At 35.3% G+C, this 20,102-nt stretch overlaps 1 protein-coding gene across 1 annotated transcript in view; it reads left to right on the top strand.

Annotated features, from left to right (window-relative positions):
- The window catches only part of TTC6 (tetratricopeptide repeat domain 6), a 66,270-nt gene that overhangs the window by 31,281 nt on the left and 14,887 nt on the right, over positions 1 to 20,102 (top strand). Inside the window, exons 11-24 of the mRNA XM_064512097.1 lie at positions 933 to 1,419; positions 3,216 to 3,345; positions 5,892 to 6,067; positions 6,491 to 6,627; positions 8,745 to 8,914; positions 9,395 to 9,515; positions 10,931 to 11,081; positions 12,375 to 12,457; positions 13,585 to 13,661; positions 14,448 to 14,608; positions 16,710 to 16,844; positions 18,155 to 18,304; positions 18,889 to 19,029; positions 19,646 to 19,759. Coding sequence (XP_064368167.1) covers positions 933 to 1,419; positions 3,216 to 3,345; positions 5,892 to 6,067; positions 6,491 to 6,627; positions 8,745 to 8,914; positions 9,395 to 9,515; positions 10,931 to 11,081; positions 12,375 to 12,457; positions 13,585 to 13,661; positions 14,448 to 14,608; positions 16,710 to 16,844; positions 18,155 to 18,304; positions 18,889 to 19,029; positions 19,646 to 19,759 — 2,233 coding nt within the window. The remainder of the gene's footprint in view (positions 1 to 932; positions 1,420 to 3,215; positions 3,346 to 5,891; positions 6,068 to 6,490; positions 6,628 to 8,744; positions 8,915 to 9,394; positions 9,516 to 10,930; positions 11,082 to 12,374; positions 12,458 to 13,584; positions 13,662 to 14,447; positions 14,609 to 16,709; positions 16,845 to 18,154; positions 18,305 to 18,888; positions 19,030 to 19,645; positions 19,760 to 20,102) is intronic.

Below are 20,102 nucleotides of genomic sequence, written 5' to 3'. Positions count from 1 at the left end.
TACACTAATTGTGGTATGACATACTGGTATAGTTAGCTGTGACTAATGGAACTGGTGGCATTTTTCCAAAGTCATCTTTTAGACAGGGGTACAATATGTTCTATGTTGACTGAAGCTTTCATATCAGATTTGCTAAGACCAAGGGGGTTTCATCTTTGTGCTGTTTTACATGTTATTCATGTAAGGGCTTGCTTCATTTTTTCTTTAATTTCCCTTTTTTTCCTCAGTTGGATCCCATTTACAAAAGCATAGCTATGTATAAAATATTATCTCTGTATTCCCTTTTAGTATTCTCTTCTGTGTTAGCGAGAACAGTGTTGTTTGTGATAAAGATTAAGTGTTTCTGTTTAGAAACCTCTGTTTCTTTGGTTTTGAGGTCTCAAAGCAGAGGTTGATATAGAACATTTGTGAAGTTTCTCATCTCAGAAGCTGTGAGTTTTCCCAGATTATCATTTTGGAAATGTCCTTGTAAACTCAAATGTTTTTTCACCTTACAATTTGGGTGGTGCTTTTTGTGTTTGTGTTTTCACAGCCTTCTCATAAGATGATAGATCCTCCTCAGTAGGATCTATCATCTATGTATTTATCTATCAAGGCTTTATCATCTATGTATTTAGCCATGTTGGTAATTGTCCACTCTGAAATATGGTCCCTTCTTAGGTTTAGCCTTGTCCTTGTAAACCTAAGTTAGAAGCTTTCGGAGGAGGTAAGCATGCAGCTGCAAGTAAGTGCTGAATGGAAACGTGAATCACTCAGCACAGTTCTGCTGGTTTCTGTAATTTTTTTCATAAATGGCTGATAAGTTAGAAAATTATTGTTAACGAGATAGTAAATAATAGTTATTTGAGTAGTTGTTGCTTGGCAGATTGTAATTTGGTATTGTTAATATATCTGAGAACCTTTAATTAATTTTAATATGTTTCTTCCCTCAGGTCTATGTCCCTGGGAAGACTCCCTATTCATGACAAATTCAGTATCAAGGTATCTTCAGCAGTCAGACAATTTCGTAGTCACAGTATCCCTTGTTTGTTAGATTTTGAAAAGTTTGCAAAAGTGAGGGGTGGAATTCCAAAAGAAACTTCTGCTCGCAAATGGGTCAGTGGAATATGGAACTGTTGGTTTGATGAAACTTTCCCTCCTAGTAGGACTGATTTTGAGGAGAAGGATATTAAATTACTCAAAGGAACTAAGAAGGTGGACTTGCAAGAAGCCGATCTACAAAGAGAACTAGTTGATTCAATGCAGCCTGTTCTGCTTGAAGATGCAACAGTTAGTGTTGGAGATTTAGAAGAAGAAGTAAGACAACTGACAGTGCTAATAGAAAAGGAAGAGCAACCTTTGGCTTTTCACTATTGTAGGCGTGGAGCAATACAAAGAAAGTTAGGCAAGTTAAAGTCAGCTATGGATGACTTGGAAAAAGTAAGTTTAATGCCAAGTTTTTCTTCTGTACAATGGTACAATTCTATATATTTGTGAAGCTGGTGCAGAGAAGTCGTGTTGTACTTTGGGACTGGTATTTTCATTGGCATTTAACAGACGGCCATATTAAAGACAGACATAATCAGATTGGCACTCCAAAATATTTCATGCTATATATAACCTCATGCAGCAAAAGATGTCCTTATTTTCTTAGCCAGCATCTCCAGTTATCAGCTCTTAACACAGCCTTTGCTGTTTTGGGGGAGCAGTCCTCACCAGCTGCTTTGGGTTTCGTGATCCTTGGACTGCGATGCCTGATAATGTGACACTGAACTGGTCCTTTTTTGTTGATATTGCTCTTGGGGAGTAGAATGCCAACCAGCTGTCAGTCTTGCTGAAAACATTCTTTACAAAAAGCACCTTTAAATAAAGTAAATAGCATTTATTTTGCTGAAAGGAAAAGCTTAATAAATCAGTTGGAATACTTGGAAACATACAGAGGAATGAAGCAATGACATTCAATATAGCTACATCTGATTCTGATTTGCCTTCATATTGGTTACGCTATTTCTTTCAGGTAATACAGTCTCAAGCCACGCTAAATTTTAAGGCAGTTCACGATGTGTCCTGCAGTTGGATCCATGTTTCAGATTTTATTCCATTTCTAGAGTTTGCCTTTCCCAAAATGGGTATTGCCCTATGATGAAATCTCCTTTTATAAGACTATTTCTGTTAATATTTCTCTTGGAAATAAATGTGTATTTTTTTATTTATAAAGCGACATAGGTACCTATTTTATGCACCTGTAATCTTTACATGTTACCTTCCAAATTGCATAAACTATCTAACCAGAAAATTGGCCATATTCATAGCAACTCAGTGATCTGTTTCTCTCGCATCTTTTTGTTCACCTAGAACTTTAGAAATGGATTGTCAAGTACCTGAAAGGCTAAAAATTCCAGACACTAATGCAGTGCTTCCAAACTTTTTGGACCAATGGACCAAGATCAGATCTCAACATTTCTTTTCAAAGCTGTTGCATATCATAGTGAAAACATTATTGGTTTTTCTCTCCAGTAACATATATGAACACCATTCGCTGTGTATTTTATGGATCCTACAAATGGTTTACAGACCAAAATTTGAGAATTACTGTTGTAGCAGACTAGTCTCAAATATGTATCAGTTTCTATATTTATTTCCATATGACTGATAAGCGTCTATTGTATGCATAATTAATATATGTGAAATACATTATTTGAATGATAATATCTCAGTCAAGTATTTTCTGTTAGGGAATATTAAATACTTTCTAAAAGAATCATAACAGCATGGTTTGAAAATATGATTCCTCTTTCAAACAGGGTACATGTTAATTGTTTCTTACTTTCAGATAGGAGAGCAATTGACAGGATTGTTTTTAAACATTTATTCCCTGAGATTCTCCTAGAGATAATTTTGATCTCCTAGAATTAATTCAGATAACTACTTTAAAGAAATAAACATGATAATATCCCAGGCTCATTCTTATTTTACACTGAATATACTGGTAGCATAGACTTTGGTTCTGCATATGTGTAAGCACATGAGGCCTTTAAATAAATGGCATCAGTCAAACTTGTCAGGTGCTTAGGTTTAATAGAAGTTTGCCGGTCTAGGTCTTTTCTGGAAACAGCAACAACAAAATATCTATGCAAAAATGAGTTTCTCATTTCCGATGTGCTGTTTTGAGCACTTCTTAAAAGTTCCTTCTGCAATTTAAATAATAATTATTTACTTCTCATATTTTGTTATAGGCTATAAGCTTAGAACCACTACTACTTAATGCTTACTGGCATAGACATTTGATTTACCTCTTTCAAGAAAGAATTTCTGCTGCTTTGGATGACCTGAATTTCATAAGTAAATGGAGCAAAAATAGAGCAGGCAAGTATCTGTTAAAGCGTAACCAAACTTTTTAAGCAGTTTGTTTTTTGCAGTGCTTTTTCTCTAGTTGCCTTCGGTCTCAGTTCTGCAAATATTTTTGCACATATTTAACCTTGCATCAGTAGGTTTATCTGTATTATAGCAAGATTGTAGAGCAGAGGTGAATCTTCAAAGGTTTAGGACAGAACTTGGGGTTCTGAGACAACAATAGGTATTTAATTTTAGTGTGTTTAAAAAAAATGCAAGGAAAAAAAAGCTTGGTGGCGATCGTATCCATTAATTTAATGTAGAAAGCTGATAAGCAATCCTGTAATGGGGACAGCGTGATATTAAGTAGATTGTCAGCCCTGCTCTACCATACCTTTTAAACTGAGAAGGAGCTTAAAAGGGAAAGATACTATCTAGTTGGCAGACCAAGGAAAAGAATATAATTTGGTCCCCAGCTTCTAAAGGACAGTTGGCAGAAGTTTCATGGATGACTGCTGCAGACTGGGGACTGGCAGCTAGGTAGCAGCTCTGCAGGAACGGATCTTGAGAGCCTCGTGGGCAAGTTGAACGTGAGTCACCAGTGTGCCCTTGTGGCAAGGGAGGCTAACTATACACTGGATGCGTTAGCGAAAGCATGGCCAACAGGTCAAGGAAAGTGATTCCCTGCTACTTGGTGCTCGTGATGCTGCACTATTATGTGTCCAGTTTTGGACCCCCAGTACAAGAGAGACAAACTGGAGAAAGTCCACTAGAAGGCCATTAAGATGCTCGGGGGCCAGAAGCATGTAACACATAAGGAAAGGCTGAGGAAGATGAATTGTTTAGCCTGGAGAAAGTAAGGCTAAGAGAGAAATCTGTCTTCGACTACGTAATGGGTGGTAGTAGCAAAGGCAGAGCCGGATTTTTCTGAGAGCTGCACAGCAAAAGAACAGGAGGCAACGGTCACAAGTTGCAATCAAGGAAATTTTAATTGGATATGAGGAAAAAATACTTCACAATAAGAATGGTTAAGCACTGGAGCAGATGTTTCTTGGAGATTTTCAAACTGGACAACTAATCAACTCGACCTAACTTTAAAGTTGGCTCTGCTCTGAGCAGAAGGTTGGACTATGTGACCTGGAGAGGTTCCTTCTGACCTTACCTTTTTTTAATGATTCTTTAAATAACTCAGAGCTGATACTATTTTACTGAAACCTTTTCTCTGTGCAGAACATCCAAAGGATAGCTAAGCAATATATTAAGTTATAAAGCTGCTATATTACTCTTTTGAACACAGTTCATTTATTGTATAATCTCAATCTGTACTTTAAATGGTTATAGAGAATCAGCCGATACTGTAACAGATGAATGTTTTTGTAAAAGGTCACATTGGCAGGAATATGTCATGAAGAGGAAAAAATATTTAGATTAAAGGGTGACATCTCCAGAAGATCAAATCATTATATATTTCTCATGAATAAATGTAGGCTGGAAATTACAAGATGGCTTCTTGTTATTTCAGCAGTGTAGCTCTGGAGTGTTTTTCTGAATTGGGTTGTGGAGCCAAGGAACCTAAAACGGAGCTTGATAATGTGAAAGGAATTTTACACCAGAGAGTTCCTGAAGATAAGAATTTATGTTTATAGTAGGAGTTCTTGGGTGTCAGATCCATTAGTATCCTGAAGGGGAGGGAAAGGAGATTCTGTTGCAGTTGCTTCCACTACATCTGTTACATGTTAATCCAGTGCCTCAGGGCTCCTGCTAACTACCTGCAAGGACCAGGGAGAATTTTTCATTCTTTTGTTCAAGTACTCTGGCATGTCCTGCTTGTGCTTTGGTTTAGATGGATTTGGGGTCAGGCTTTCTTGATCAGGGGTCAGGAAGAACTGTTTTACTCCTTCACCAAATTGTCAGGGTCCATTGGTACTTCTCTGTTTTGTCATATTCTGTACTGAGTGTGGCCTGCTACAGAATGTGGGAATGTCCCACTCCTGTTGATCATCCGGAAATTTTATATTATTTGCTAAAGTTGGGACTTAAAAGATTACTGATGCCTGTGACCTCTGCTATTCTGTTTCTGTGCTATATTATAGTTTGACTTTGGGTTTTTTTACTGTAATTTTGCTTAATTAGAAGTTTGTTAAAAGAGGTTGGGAAATATTTTGTGGTTGGTGCTATGTATGAGGTAACTATTTTGTGGGCCCATTTAAACTATATCTCTTGTTTATATTGATCTGTGGTCAACAGGCCTATACTAAATAGCTTGATTGTCCATTTCTGTCCTATTATTCACAGCCTAAAATGTCTGGGAGTATCTAGGATTCTGCAGAGGGCAAAGATTCTTAGTGCCTTTGAATCCTACAGGAGCTATCAGTTACAGCTGTATGGGCTCGAGGTCTGAGCACAGAGCTGTAACTCCAAGCTTTTGAGGCCTTTGCTCAGAGTAAAACAGGGCTTCCTGATCTTTTGCATAACTTACTGTTCTATTTCTATTAATTGTATTAATTTCCATGTAAGGAGATGACTTATTGTCTTGGCTGCTAAATAATGCCTTTTATATTTTTGTGGGGCTGTTTCAGACGCATACCTGTCAAAGGCTGAAATTTACCAAAAACTGGGGGATTACACACTGGCAATCATCAACTATAGTTCAGCAATACAATGCAGCCCTACAGATGATGATATTTATTTCAGGAGAGCTGAGTTGTATCTTGAGGAAGATAACTTATTATTGGCCATGGATGATTATGCCAAAGTAAGCTCATGTTTTTGTATTATTACAATAATGTAGTAATTTGTGTAACTTAATGTAGTAACTTTAATAAATTTAACTGCATTTGGATATATCTGGCAAGTAGTTTGGAGAACGGCTATCCTTTCAATAAATGATTAAAAAAAAAATCAGTGCTGTGGAAGTAAATATGTAATTTCTGTTACTCCTGTAAGGTAATTTAGCAAATTACTAAGTGTGTACAAATTACGAGGCAATTGTAAGCTTGCATCACTGGTTTTGTGTTTCACTTTTACAGTTAATGGAAATGACAAAAGAAATTAAAGGACAAGAGAATAAAAAAGGAAATCTGAGAAGGAAAGAATGTTTTTTATGCTTGTTGGAGAAGATTTTTAATCATCAGAAATAATAATGAATAACATCATGGTTTTTGTTTTCTCATTATAGTGTTTTCAGTATAACTCAAAAAGAACAGATGCACTTATGAAACATGGAATACATTTCTTTGACCATTCAGTTTTGACTACAGCTATTCAGGATTTTACCGCTGTCATCAAGGAAGACCCTACCAACGCTCAGGCAAGGTAGAATGTGTAGCTTGACAGAAGTATTTGAATTTTAAGTGGATTATTAAAATAATATTAATATGTAGAAGATTGAATATGTATTAAACAATAATAAAGCAGCTGCATTTCCAAAGAGATGTCTAATAGAAATAGGATAAGACTTCTAGGCCATCATATTCATTGGGGAATCTTTGTATTGCTTTAATGACTTTGGATTAGTCCCTAGACCTTGATTTAGCTAAGCACAGAACCATGTGCTCAGATCCCACTGGAGTTATGCAAATATAGAGTCAGCTGGACTTAAGCACATGCATATGTGCTTCGCTCGGAAGAGCTGGATTTAAATACTCGCTCAAAGTGAAGAATGTCCTTCAGGATTACATAGTTCTATGCCTAATTCCCATTGGTCGCCTTGACACTTCTAGTTTTAGCATTTTGCTGAATTAATGTTTTCTGTGAAAAATTTGATTATGTGGATGGGAAGTATCTTCATTTTTCAGTTAGAATAGTGATTTGGGGTTCAACTTATACAGACTGAGAAAAACTCATATGATAGTAAATCTGCCTTGTTTTTAAAACCATTCCTGCAAAGATTTACATTCTTTCTGTACTCTAAGCTGGATTCATGAATATAAAGTAAAAATGAAAGTGGAGATTCAGTACCAGATTATGATACCTGAATTTGTGTCAGCATGCTGTCTCCTTGGGATGTAGGTTTCTGAGCTGCTAGTATAGTCATGGGCGATGTAGTTGATAGTAGCCACTAGATAGACTGAGTATGTATCTGGGCTTTTCCATAAAGCCTGAAGCTCTATTCACCTGAGCAGCCAGTAAGTGTGTACTTTTGGATGAACTGAATTGCTCTCATCTCCTTGGGTTATGCTGACTCAATCTTCATCATCTGTAATGGAAAGTCAGACACCTAACATATGTTGTAGACATCTGCAAATAGATACTTTAGATGTCTTAATCTGGAGCTGAATCTTACCCAAACTGAATAGAAATGGCTAGTGAAGGAATCCCTCATGGGTATCTGTTATCTGCCAGTCCATCCCCTTCATCGTGATGAACCTCGGAGTCATGCAAATGTCTGACATAAATTCTTCTGACATAAGGTTGCTGCACTACTAATAAAATTTAGTAATGTGTCTCAGAACTCTGACAAGGACATAATATCTTGGAGCATCATGAAGCTCTAGTTAGCTTCCTGAAATCCACCTATTCATTGAGGCTCAACTGTGCATGCGTGGGCTCTGTGAATAGTGTCATTGCCCTGTGTTTGTGTAGAGTTAGGCACATGATATAATTCTTGAAGAACTGATTTTACTGTGTTACATTTAAAAAGGAATAGTATATGTTTTACATGACAATTCTGTGTAGAAGTGGGATGTGGCATTAAGGCCCTTTGGATAACAGTGAAAACTATCTTCAGCAATACAAAAATGTAAGTTTTATGTTTTGCATTGATTAAATAGTTTTCTACCCATTGCTGTCTATTCACACTTTTCCACCTGAGCTTGTGATTTATCTTGTTTAAATATGTTGCTACTGTCTTGAATTTCAGGGAAGGATAGCATAAAATAATGGGATTTGATTCTGTAAACTCATCTGTTTGAAAGAAATATTGAAGAACAGAATGGATGTTTTCAGGAAGTTTTATAGTAATGAGGAGAGTTTTATTTCTTTTCTTTAAATCAGATTTGACAAAATCTGGTATTTGCCATAAACAATCTCCTGCACCAATAGACAGTGCAACTTGGAGGGAGTCCCACTGAGTTCCACTCTGATGCTCAAAGCTGATTTAGTGATCTACTATATGGAGCTCCATCAGCTTTAGAAAGGATTTATGCAAATGCAGGGATCTGCCTGTATGGTATTGGTCTCAGGACTTTGTTCCTTCTGGCTTGCTTTATTAACTTCAGAAATAAAATTGAATGTTTATTCTGTTCTTCAACACTTTTTCATAAATAATTTTAAGGTTGCAGGACAAAATGGAAGAACTGCTAAATCGACTCAACCTATTGATATTATAGATAATAGTCTATGACTTCCTTCTGCAGGAATATTTTTGTAAGGGAAATTATATTTAAAGAGAAACTTCTTCTTCTTTTTTTTTTTTTTTTTTTTTTAACTAGGCTGTATCGAGGAAGAGCATATGCTAAACAGCAGCAGTATAGAAATGCAATAGAAGACTTAACAGCAGCACTTCATCTAGACCCTTTCTGTTGGTTAGCATTCTTCTATAGAGGTTGCATACTACGACACATTGATCCAAAAAGAGCTGTGCAGGACTTCAGTGTTTCTGGTATTATTTGTTTCTTTCAATGCTGTGTGTTTATCGTTAAAAAGAGAAATGACCATTCACCAGTAATTACTACATTCTGATATCACAGATATTGCAATTATTTCCCGCTGTAAATATTGAAATGGACTGTAGTCACTTAGCACTTATAATAACTTGCTTGTTTTGATTTCTGTTAAGGTTGCTATTAGATATTGGCTCTTGCTGCTGTTGGTACCCTTCCAGTTATTTTCACCTTTGCTTCCTGAAGCTTTCCTGCTTGACTTTAGCATTTTGAGTGGAGATAACTGGAAAGTATAATTATGTTCTTGAAGGCATTTCATGCCACGTTAGATCATAACACAAATGTTAAAACATTGTATCTATGATATTTTAGAAAACTCTAAGAAAGTTAGATTAAAAAGTAGTGTGAGGATAAGCTATATAGAGTAACAGAAATATATATGAATATCTGAACAATTGATTTTTATTATTCTCCCACAGTGCTCATCAATGACACTCAGGAAAATTTTTGTTCTTTTCTTCATCGTGGGATCATTTATTCAGAACAGTGTCAGTGGTCACTTGCAATCTGTGACTTTGAAAGTGTCCTGTCACTGGACAGGTGATTAGACTTGAATTTTAATATACTTTGCTTATATTCTGATTAGCTGGGAGCATAAAAGCACTAATAAAGGGAAGTAGAATCAAAACTAGAATTAGTGCAGACATAAACAATAATGTCTTATTTTAGTATCTTTTGCCTCATTTGCTTTAGTGTGAATATAATAAAAATAATTGTTAATTTATTTTAAAATTTAACTTTATTTTGTCTTACATGGCAACATGACAAATAAATTATTAAGTTTTGGAAGACAAAAGATGAAATTGAAGTCCTAATTACAGTTGATCATTCATGCCTGCATAATTTTATTAGTCTTTTGGGAGGGAAATTTTCTGCAATGCAGGTAAAAAGAAAGCCAAATGTTATTTCAAAATAAAATGCCACAATATTTTGTTTAGCAAAGGCCAATAGATAGCGTCTCTGAAATAAAAATTATTGCTTATGATCTTTGACAGTTGGTGACTGAAGCTGACGTGGTTCTTGTGAATTGTATTTCTTCCTACTGCTTAAAAATAGAAAACAAACAAAAAGAAGAAACAGATTATATCTGTAGCAGCCCTGCCATGCAAACAGTCTTGCAATGTGCAACAAAGCTCACATACCAGTTAGCTCTGTTAGTTACCTGTTCTCTAATGGTGCCGAGTTCTTTTCCAGCCTTGGGCAACCTCAAGAATCCTGTCTTGAGCCAAGGCTTCCCTGTCCAATCTTTAGGCCTTCGGCAAGCCTAAATCCCCTCAGCTCTTCCTCTTTGTTGGTTCTGGAAGAGGAAGCTTAGAACTTTGCCTAGAAAGAGTCTGCATGAGAGGGCTGCACAGGAGACTGCAGATTCTAGAAACCCAGAAAGCAGCCAGCCAAATGAAATGGCCAAAAAAGGAGTAGCAGGCTAGATGGAAAATGCCTATGTTTTGTCAGAGTCTTGTAAAATAATTTTTTTTTTTACTGTTGAAGAATTCAGCATTTCTTGGTATGACTGTCTTTTCTTACAAAATTACCAACTAGGGCTATTCCTAGTCCAGCTTCCATGACAAATTTGTCACCATTTCCTCACAAGTCACATTTGGAGTGCTGTTTTTGGTGATTAGAGAGCCTCTAGTGTGCAGTCAAAGGTAGCAAGCTGACCAAAGCCTGTAATGTTGAAGCTGCTCTAATGAGTGTTTGTCTGAAGGAGGTGGTTTAATACTGATAATGTCATTCATTGTGTATATATGCCTACATTTGTATTTGGGAGAATTTGATTGGTAATCAGTAATGTGTTTTGTGGTTATTGCATGAACTACATGCAATTCAGAGTCTAGCTTTATAAAACAGATATGCTGTAAATGGCAGAAAAGTTGATGAAGCTTGTATATGTCATGGTAAATACAATGACATTTCATGTGATATCATTAACAAAAGGGTGAAAAATCTATTTTTAGGTCTGTCATCTTTGCTTACCTAAACATTGGTCTGATACTGCTATTACATCTGGATCAATACTATGAAGCTATTCGGCAGTTTACTAAGGCCATTGAAACTGATCCCCTCAATGTTCGAGCCTATGTTTGTAGAGCCCAAGCATATCATAAGGTAAGACATTCTTTTTGCCTTTGTTTGCCATTCAATGTTGCTTTATTTATATTTACGGTTGTGTGAGCATTTTAACACTTACTTATGCCTTAGTGATACAAAGATGTTAGAACATGCTTATATACTTCAAGTAGTCCTCATCACTGTAATTGATGCAATGATATAACATATTTCAGTTCTTTAAAATTTTATCTTTTTAGATCAGTGCACATCTAATCTGTGCTGTAATAATATGTATTTTTGAAATATAGAATCCTTTTGAAATTACAACTTTTTTAAACAATTTTCTTCAGAGTTCTTATTTTTCAGGAAACTTAAATTCGTTCCACTACAAATGGGAAAGAAAAAATTTGCAATATTTTAATTTCTTGTGAAACTGAATGTTTTCCACTTCTGTGTGGGATTTCAGAATAGATTCTGTTAGCAATTACTTGAGATCCTCTCAGGAGTGCAAAGAATGGAGTGTGACAATTTCTGAGATTGTCATTGGCAGAACTGAAACAACTGTTGCATCTCACAGTGCTTACTTTGTCTCCAAAATGTTTGGAGAGATTGCTTAGACTGTTTATTTAGACTATTTATTTTTTTCCATAGCACATCTAAAGGAAGTGATTTTTAGCTCAGAGTCCATCCAGATTGATTGATTATATTCTTTTTTGATTCTGTCTTTAATAAGCCTGATAGCTTGTGTTGGAGGTCATCTACCAACACTCAGATTGCTTTTGTAGTTTTATTAACAGAGTTCAGATAACAGAAATAAATAAAGCAGCTAAATAAAGCTCAGTGCATGCATTCCATTGTTACTATTCTTTGATGACAGTTTCAAGAGCAGTTACTCCAGGTGGATGTATTGGTCCTTGGAACCTTCCTTGTAACGACCTCCCATTGCCTCAGCATCTGAAGGATAGTGCCTGGGACCAAATGCACAGACACTTGAAAAATAAATGGTTAAGTTCATTGCAGCAACCAAGATTCATCAGGATACATGTACATGCGGATTTCATAACCTAATCTCCTTCCCAGTAGTTCAGAATCTTCTTATTTGGATTTTGGAACAATAAAGGAACTGTCTGGTTTTTGGTTTTGCACAGCATATGGAAATGTGTAGGATGCATGTATTGGGCCTTTCAGCAAGAACAATTCTGAGCTGCTGTGCAGAGGGCATATGTGACTAATGAGTTGGTGTCGCCTGTGCATTACATCCTGCAGAAACACGGTTACAGAAACATTAATTTTCATTAAACTGCATTCATATTACCAATTAAGTTGCTGTTTTTACTTTATTAATTACAGATTCATAATTTACCAAATGCTGTGAAGGATATAAATCGAGCCATTCATCTTTACCCAAATAAATCACAACTATGCATATTAAGGTAGGAAAGTGATTGAAGCAATTGATTGAGGACTTCAGGGGTATCTCACTTTTTAAAAATTTCTGATTAGGAATCTTGTTGGTAGATGCCCTTGTATCCTTTCAAATTTGCTCCGAGTGTGTTTGAGTACAAAAAATGCATTATTTTCATAGCATTTTCAAACCTGAAGAACTTCATATCTGTATGATGTTGTAATCTATGACTTTGAGGGAGCGACCTTGTTTTTTATATAGAGGGTTCTGCTCATTAAGGTGCATATGGACTCTGGGAAAAAGCAAGTAAATAGATGCAATGCCAGTATTGCAAATCTGAACTTTTAAAAAATTCATAATTTTAAATGCTTTCCCCGAGTGAATGGATTTTTCACTGATTTGTCAGCACAATCCACATAAGACAAAAAATATGAAGGATTGAGTGCAGGCCTATTTAGACTTGAACTTCTTTCCCTTTTCCCCCATTCTCAATCCAGTGGGAAGTACTCAACTTTACCAAGTTTAAAAGTGCTATGTAAAGCTGTTTCCTATCCTGACATGCTAGTACAACTGAAGAGGAAATTCTTGGATATAATTCCTTAAGTGTATTAAAAGCATTATTTATTAGGTTCCAGTCAGTAACACTGTATTTTCACACTTTTAAGAGTGGGTTTGATCAGCTGCCTCCAAGACTGTTGTTTGGCTAGCAGAACCTGTTCTACTGATGGTTATATCTGAAGAGGCCAAAAACTCTGCTGGTCTTTGAAATAAGACTGTATCTATCAGCTTTCAGTCTGTGGTGGATTTCGGAAGCAGCTTTATTAAGGTTATTGTCACAATTCTTGAAATAGTAAGGATTGCTACGTGGAATCCAGAAAAAATGTATTTTTACAACTTTTGTAAGAGATGGAAACGTATAATTTCTTGGTATTATGATGTTAGAGAGAAGTTTAAAAAATTTGGAAAGATATTTATTTATTTGGAAAGATATGGAAACAAAGAGGAAAAACTGGCTGTTTTTAGTGGAGGACATTATATTTTGTTTTTATACTAAAGAAGGAAAATTATAGATTTTAATTACTCTAGTATTTGCACTTTGAAAAAAATACTTGGAGATAGCTTTACTAATTGCATCCAACAAATATTTCATTATAGGGGACAGTATTTAATGGAAATGAAGAAATATGAGCTAGCAAGTTTATGTATTCACCAAGCTGCAGAAATGGATGAAGGTAATGTCAATTTGCCTAGGGATTTGTGAACCATGGTAACAATCTGTAAGCAAGGAATTGTTTAAAAAATTAATCTCAAGGCTAGTTATGAATCATCTAAAATATGGATACTTATTGTCTAGTGTATTTTGTTTGTGTGTCTAAAGCCTTAAAAATAATATTGGTGAGCATTATTACCAGTAGTATCACATGTGACTTCAATATTTTCCTGTATCTTTTGTGTGCTTGTCATTTTTTACTTCCACCTGATTTCTAACATTAAAGAAATATTGAGTAAGGATTCTATTTTGTTTTTACATGTGATCTTTTCTTACAGAATATCAAATAGATTTATGACTGAATCTTCTCAATGCATTTGAACAGTTAAAATATTGCAGTATAGTTGTTCTTGTTATGTGCTAGGCATAAAGGGGCACACTGTATCAGACAAACTTCCTGTCTCTGGTAGCAACCAACAGTGAATACGCAGAGTATAAGGATATAAAAACAAAGTAAGCACATGGTGATACTTCCACAGAGGAAAGTCTTGTTAGAGGTGGGGAAAGAAAGGTATAAATTTGTAGATGTTTAGCAACTGAACTACACTTGCTGATAATTGACTATTCATTTTCAGACTTTTATATGGTATTAGTTAATATTTTTATGGCTGCTAAAGCAAACAAGTTTTGACCCTCAAATATTTTAATAGCATTTTGAAGTCTGTGTATCCTTTAAAGTCATTTTTATTGGACAATGTATAGATTGAAGGAAGAGAGATAACTACTTTTCATGATGTTTTTTTTCCAGGATCCCTCAAGTCTCAGCCTGTTCAGCGAGCACTCATTCAGTCATTTTGTCAAAATCACAATAAAGCCATAGAGTACTTATGTGAAGTTATTGCAATTCAGCCTGAGCCTTCAATGTTTGTTCTCCTAGGAAAAATACAAATGAAAGCCAAGAAAACTAAGGTTAGAAATGTTTGCATAATATATGTGCCAAGCTAGACAGTGTTTTTGTTTCTGTATTCTTGTGGTATATTATGAGATGTATTGTTATATAAATTAAACTTCCCAGTACCTGTTCAAATTATAAGAGGCAAGTAAAACTTCAGGACCATATTCATGCATCGCTAATAGTTCAGCATAATTAGGCAATTTTAATGTTAAAACATTTAAGATGATCTATTAAATGATACAGTTGTGTAGGTTGTGGTCAATTATATATCCAAATTCTGCTTCTTTTGAAATAAAATAACACAGAAGTGTGTCTACCATTTTTTGTCTAATAAAATGCAGTACAAAAGTTTAATTTGTGCGTGTAAACTGAATAGATAGTGTACAGTTATAGACAGTTTCTCGACTTTGTTAATGTTCTTCTGTCATAGGATTTAACCAATAATGTGACTCCTCTGCCTCCTGCAGTTAGCCATTGCTTTTGGTGCAGTCCTATTTGTTTATACAAAATGTGCAGAGCCCTGTTTCTCTAAACATAATAGGAACAGGCAAGAGCTAGTTTCAGAAAGCCTTTAGTCTACCTATCTATTGAGCTCTGTGTTCAACATGCACTGTCTTTCTTTTTTCTCTTAACCTTATGTTTGCAACTTCTTTTTAAATGATTATCAGGCATACACTTAAAAAAAAAAATCATACTCCTGTTTTTTTTTTTTTTTTTTTTTTTACCAGATAAAACATCTTGGGTCATTCAGCTTTTTTGTTAGGCTTGAGTGTTTTATTTGTCTCAAACCATAATGGACCTTGATTGGTTCTGCTGTCCTTGAAAGAAGAATACCAGGTGGCATTTAAGATGGCAGTCATTAATATCCTTCAGTCCAACCCATTTCAACTACTGTGGTTAAGAGAATGCGTATTAGAGTCCTTTCTTGATTTCTCGGAGTGCTTCTCCCAGATGTGAAGACTTGCACTGTTACCTCCCCTGGAAAGGAATTTCAGAATTCTTCCAGTATGGGAAAATTGTCAGACTTCAGGCTATAGTACCTTGAAATCATCTGTGCCATTAGAATCATATGTGAACGTGTTCAGACATCTACAGTTCTTTGTTTCTTAAAATATCTTTTTTAACAGTAGGAAGAGAGGGAAAGGTTTTAAAATAGCAGGAAATACAGACCCATACCATTTAAAACTTCTGCTGTCTTGACAACTTAGGCAGGTGTAGTATTTGCAGATACCCGTGTGGGCACTGGGATTCCAGGCTGACTTTTTTGAACAAATACTTCTTTTTTCTTGACAGACTCATTTAAGAAAAAACACTATAATTCTTTTACTCTTCTTGATATTTAAACTTTCAACCTTTGGACAAAGCCAGTTTCTGGTCCAAAAGGAAATTGGCTCAGAGGTCTCTGTCAGTGTCATTGTCCCTTTATAATCCTTAACGGTTAGAGGAAAGGCTTATCTTGATCTAGTCTTAATTTCCTGGTTGTTTTCCTTAACTCTCTTTTAAACCAAATCATTATTACATATTCATAAATTCTTCCCCAGATCTGTGAGGCATGCTAAGATTTTGAGAGGCTACTAACTTAAGTTAAATTGCTTTAGTGCCTGTGCAGGATTGATCTTTTCAATGTTTCTTAATGGGCAGTAAATTTCTGCAAGTTGTGTATGGAATAAATAGTTTGTCTTTACATAAAGAAACTAGCAGCAAATACTGCATTATCTCCAACCATCACCAAAAGGTGTACCTCCTCTTCCTGAGAAGAGGAAATAAATTATAAGTAAAATTCATTAATGAGTAGTTATATTTATTTATTTCTCTAAATGACTGTATAAATGAATATTATGTTGTTTCTATATTGCGTACGTTAGCTTCTTTGCAATACATAAATGAAGCTCAAAATTTTTTCTTTGTTTTTTTTCTCATCTGTTGTTTGTATGAAGCATTCAGTGATCAAGAGTGTGACTACCTCCAGCAACAACAAGGGAGCACCGGACTAGTCATTTTTATGTTAATGTTCAAAAGACTAAGAAAGCCTTTAAAAAGAATTAAGGACAACTAGTAAGTCTTGCAGACTTTCAGTCAAATGCTTTACCACTATGAATATTCTTTGTATTGCAGGATGCTGTGCAAAGTTTTAAACAAGCTATAAAGCTCCTGATCACCTCAGCAAAAACCCTACCTACTACATTTGAGGCTGCAGAAATGTACTATCTTACAGGCCTGTGTTATATGGAGCAAGTAAGTTTATTGCAGGTTAGTATCAGTTATATAGATTATATTAGTCTTTGAATTTACTGTCTGTAAACAACAGCTATGAAAACTGAGTAAAACATTTTAATATTTTAAGCAGCCTCTACTGTCTTTAACAAATTTTTTTGCTCATGATGTGACAGCAGACTGTCTTGCAAGTTTGTGAATCATTTTTCCAGTGCTAATGTTATGATTTGTTGCCATTCTGATGGCATAGAAACAACATGAATTTCTTACCTGTGTATCAATGTTTTCACAGATGCTATAGACAAAAAACTGTATTCATGGAGGAGTATGAATGGTTTACTGAATTGGCACTAAACTTGGACAAGAGGATTCCTGGAATATTGTCTTAGTTATGGCACTGATTGCATAATCATTTTCTATATTGCTGTTGTTCAAAACACCCCTAATTGGTTCCATTTGGCCTTCATCTCATGTATGATACTTTAAAAAAAAATAAACTATATTACCTAAGAAAAATACATTTACCTAGTTTTACTAAAATAAATACTTTTAACTATATTGGAGACTTCTTTCTTGAAAGGCATATTGAAAGCCTATCAGTGAGCTTTGCATAATGCCCAGTGTGGATTCATGCCAATGTTTCTATTTCAGTATTTTAGTAAATATGTTTCAGTTGTTGATTTGCTAAAAGGCTCAAGGTTGAAACTAGAAACATTTGAAATATCAGAGTTTCATAAACCAGGAGAACCATTTCTTGCCTTGTCTGCCTCTAAGCCTGACAGTCATAATTGATATTCTTTTGGAAGAAGGCTGTCAGAAATATCTTAAATGTCTAATGTGGTGACACATGACAATCACAAAAGGTGACTTTCTGTGTCAGTATAGGTCTGGTATTACAGCTGTAGATCCCAGAAAGGACCATGACTTTGTAAGATAATGTGCAATGTAGAGGGAAAAACTATCTAGATGGATTTTAAAGGAGTTGCAGGTTAGCCATATTAGTTCATTGTCAATTGTAATAAATAACTTCACTATTTCAGCTCTTTACAGACAGAAGACCATGTGCTTGGTTAAACCTTTGTAGTCTCGCTGTACAAGTTATTAAATGGGTTAGCTTATACCACACTGTTGTTATGATTGTGTTATATAGGGCATTAAACATTACAAAATTGTTAGTAGCAGTAAACGGATGAAAACAGTAAAAAGCAATGCAGATGTATGTTGCGTTCCAACTGCATAAATTGGTCAGGATTACTTGTACAAATCAGTCAGTTAACCAACTGCTTATGGTTTAAACTACATACAAACGGATCATGTTTAATCCAAATGATATGTCATCCTTTTAGGCCTGTGATGCTTTTCGTATGGCCATCAGACTACATTCAAGTTATCCTGATGCTTTCTATCAGCGAGGGCTGTGTAGAATGCAACTTGGACAAGCTAAGTGTATTCAAGATTTCAATCGAACACTTGCACTTTGTCCGTCACATTTCCAGGTAGCATAAAGACTCCTGGTAGCTTGTTTCTGTAAGGCACTTTAGGATGAGTTCAAAGAATGACATATTCTGCGTTTATGGATATACTGCTGTATAATCTGCCAGCCAGCACTCTATTTATTTCTCATCATCTTTTTCTCAGAATGTCAGATGTAAGAATATCAGAGCATCTTTTCCATCTTCCTGTAACAAACTCCGTTTTTGCTTCAAAGCAGCTTCAAAGATTTCCTTGAAGGAATAGTTTGCACATCACTTGGGCTTTTTGTTTAGAATGTGTCTGTCTGCTTAACAGCCTTTCTTTGTATTTTTTTTTCTTCAAATCTAAAGACTTTTCCTGCATTCAATTTTTGGCTTATTTACTCAAACACACTTTTTTGTTTCAATTTTCTTGCTGCTTTGCATTATTATAATATAGACATCCTACATCCTACTTTTCTTTTTTCTCATATGAATATGGTTCATAAGAAGTATGTTTTTTATGAAACTTGTCATTCCTTACTTTTATTTAATGCCTGTCTTAAACCCCCCCCCCCCCAGCTTTTTTAGCATTATACCACATCATCATTCTGTCTCCATTTCTACAGGCGTATATGAGTCGTGCTGTTTACTATGGAAGTAAAGGCAGATACTCTAAGGCAATTCTGAATTGCAATGAGGCTATCAAAATTCATCCTAACAGTGTGAGAGCTTATTTTTACCGAGGAACTTTGAAGTATCACAATAAGGTGGGAATGTCTGTTACTGTTGTACATTTGAATGTAACACACAAGTTATTAAAGTTGGATTCATCTGGGATCGAGAGGGTGGCATGGAACATATGCCAAGACTCTGCAGATGCAGGCTGTGCTGGTGATAGAAGAAGGGGTCTGTAGCTCCCTTAGAACCTTTGATAATCTATCCTAGTTACCACTTCATTCCTGAACCGTGGTGAAAGCTTTGGAAACTAGTGTTGCTGATGGAAGGAAGAAATTCTACTTGATTAACATTTTGATTTAATTGAACCCTAACTTGATTACTTCCCCTTTGCAGCCACTTTCTGTTTGTGCTAGTAAAATTAAGGATTGATTATGTATTGCATTAAATGAATATGATGTAAGCAAATGCTAAGAATGTTTGGTTTGCCCAAATAGAGCTTCTACGGAAGTGTTCCCACTGAGAAGGACTGTAGTAACTAGTCCACAGTGAATGTCATGAAATAGTAGGATGCTTTCCAGTGCTGATGAATAAACAAAAATATGAAACTATGAAATCAAATTTTACAATAGGCTATTATTTAAGTAAGAATATGTAATGCTGTGAATTGTGAATTATAATTTATACAAAGTGTTTTTGCATGTGCAGACATATAAAGTTGCAATTGAAGATCTTTCCAAGACTATTGACCTCAACAAATCCTGCGTTTTGGCATATTATAACAGAGCAGTCTGTTATCATCAAATAAAGGATTTCAGAAAGGTATGGTATTCACTTTTTCAATATCACATGATCACTCAATAATTCATAATAGCCATTATTGACAATTAATCAGAATTGCTGATCTCTTGCAATCTCTTCCTGAATGATTGAGATCTTCAGGAAATTGTTTTCAAGAATTGGTTTTTTTTGTCTTTACAGTCATATTAATTACACTTTAATATCCCTTGAAAAATCTAAGGACTAGATCCAGGAGAAGACTGTCAATATCAAAATCGTGATTTGATGTACATAAAACCCTCATTCACATATTTCAGCTTCTGTTGACTTTCCAGTCAACTGCCCCTAAATATTTTTGCTTCTTATCTTTATTGTATGTCAAAGG

This window comes from Dromaius novaehollandiae, chromosome 5 (assembly GCF_036370855.1).
Source record: "Dromaius novaehollandiae isolate bDroNov1 chromosome 5, bDroNov1.hap1, whole genome shotgun sequence".
NCBI lineage: Eukaryota > Metazoa > Chordata > Aves > Casuariiformes > Dromaiidae > Dromaius > Dromaius novaehollandiae.
This window is presented reverse-complemented; position numbering and strand designations above follow the sequence as displayed.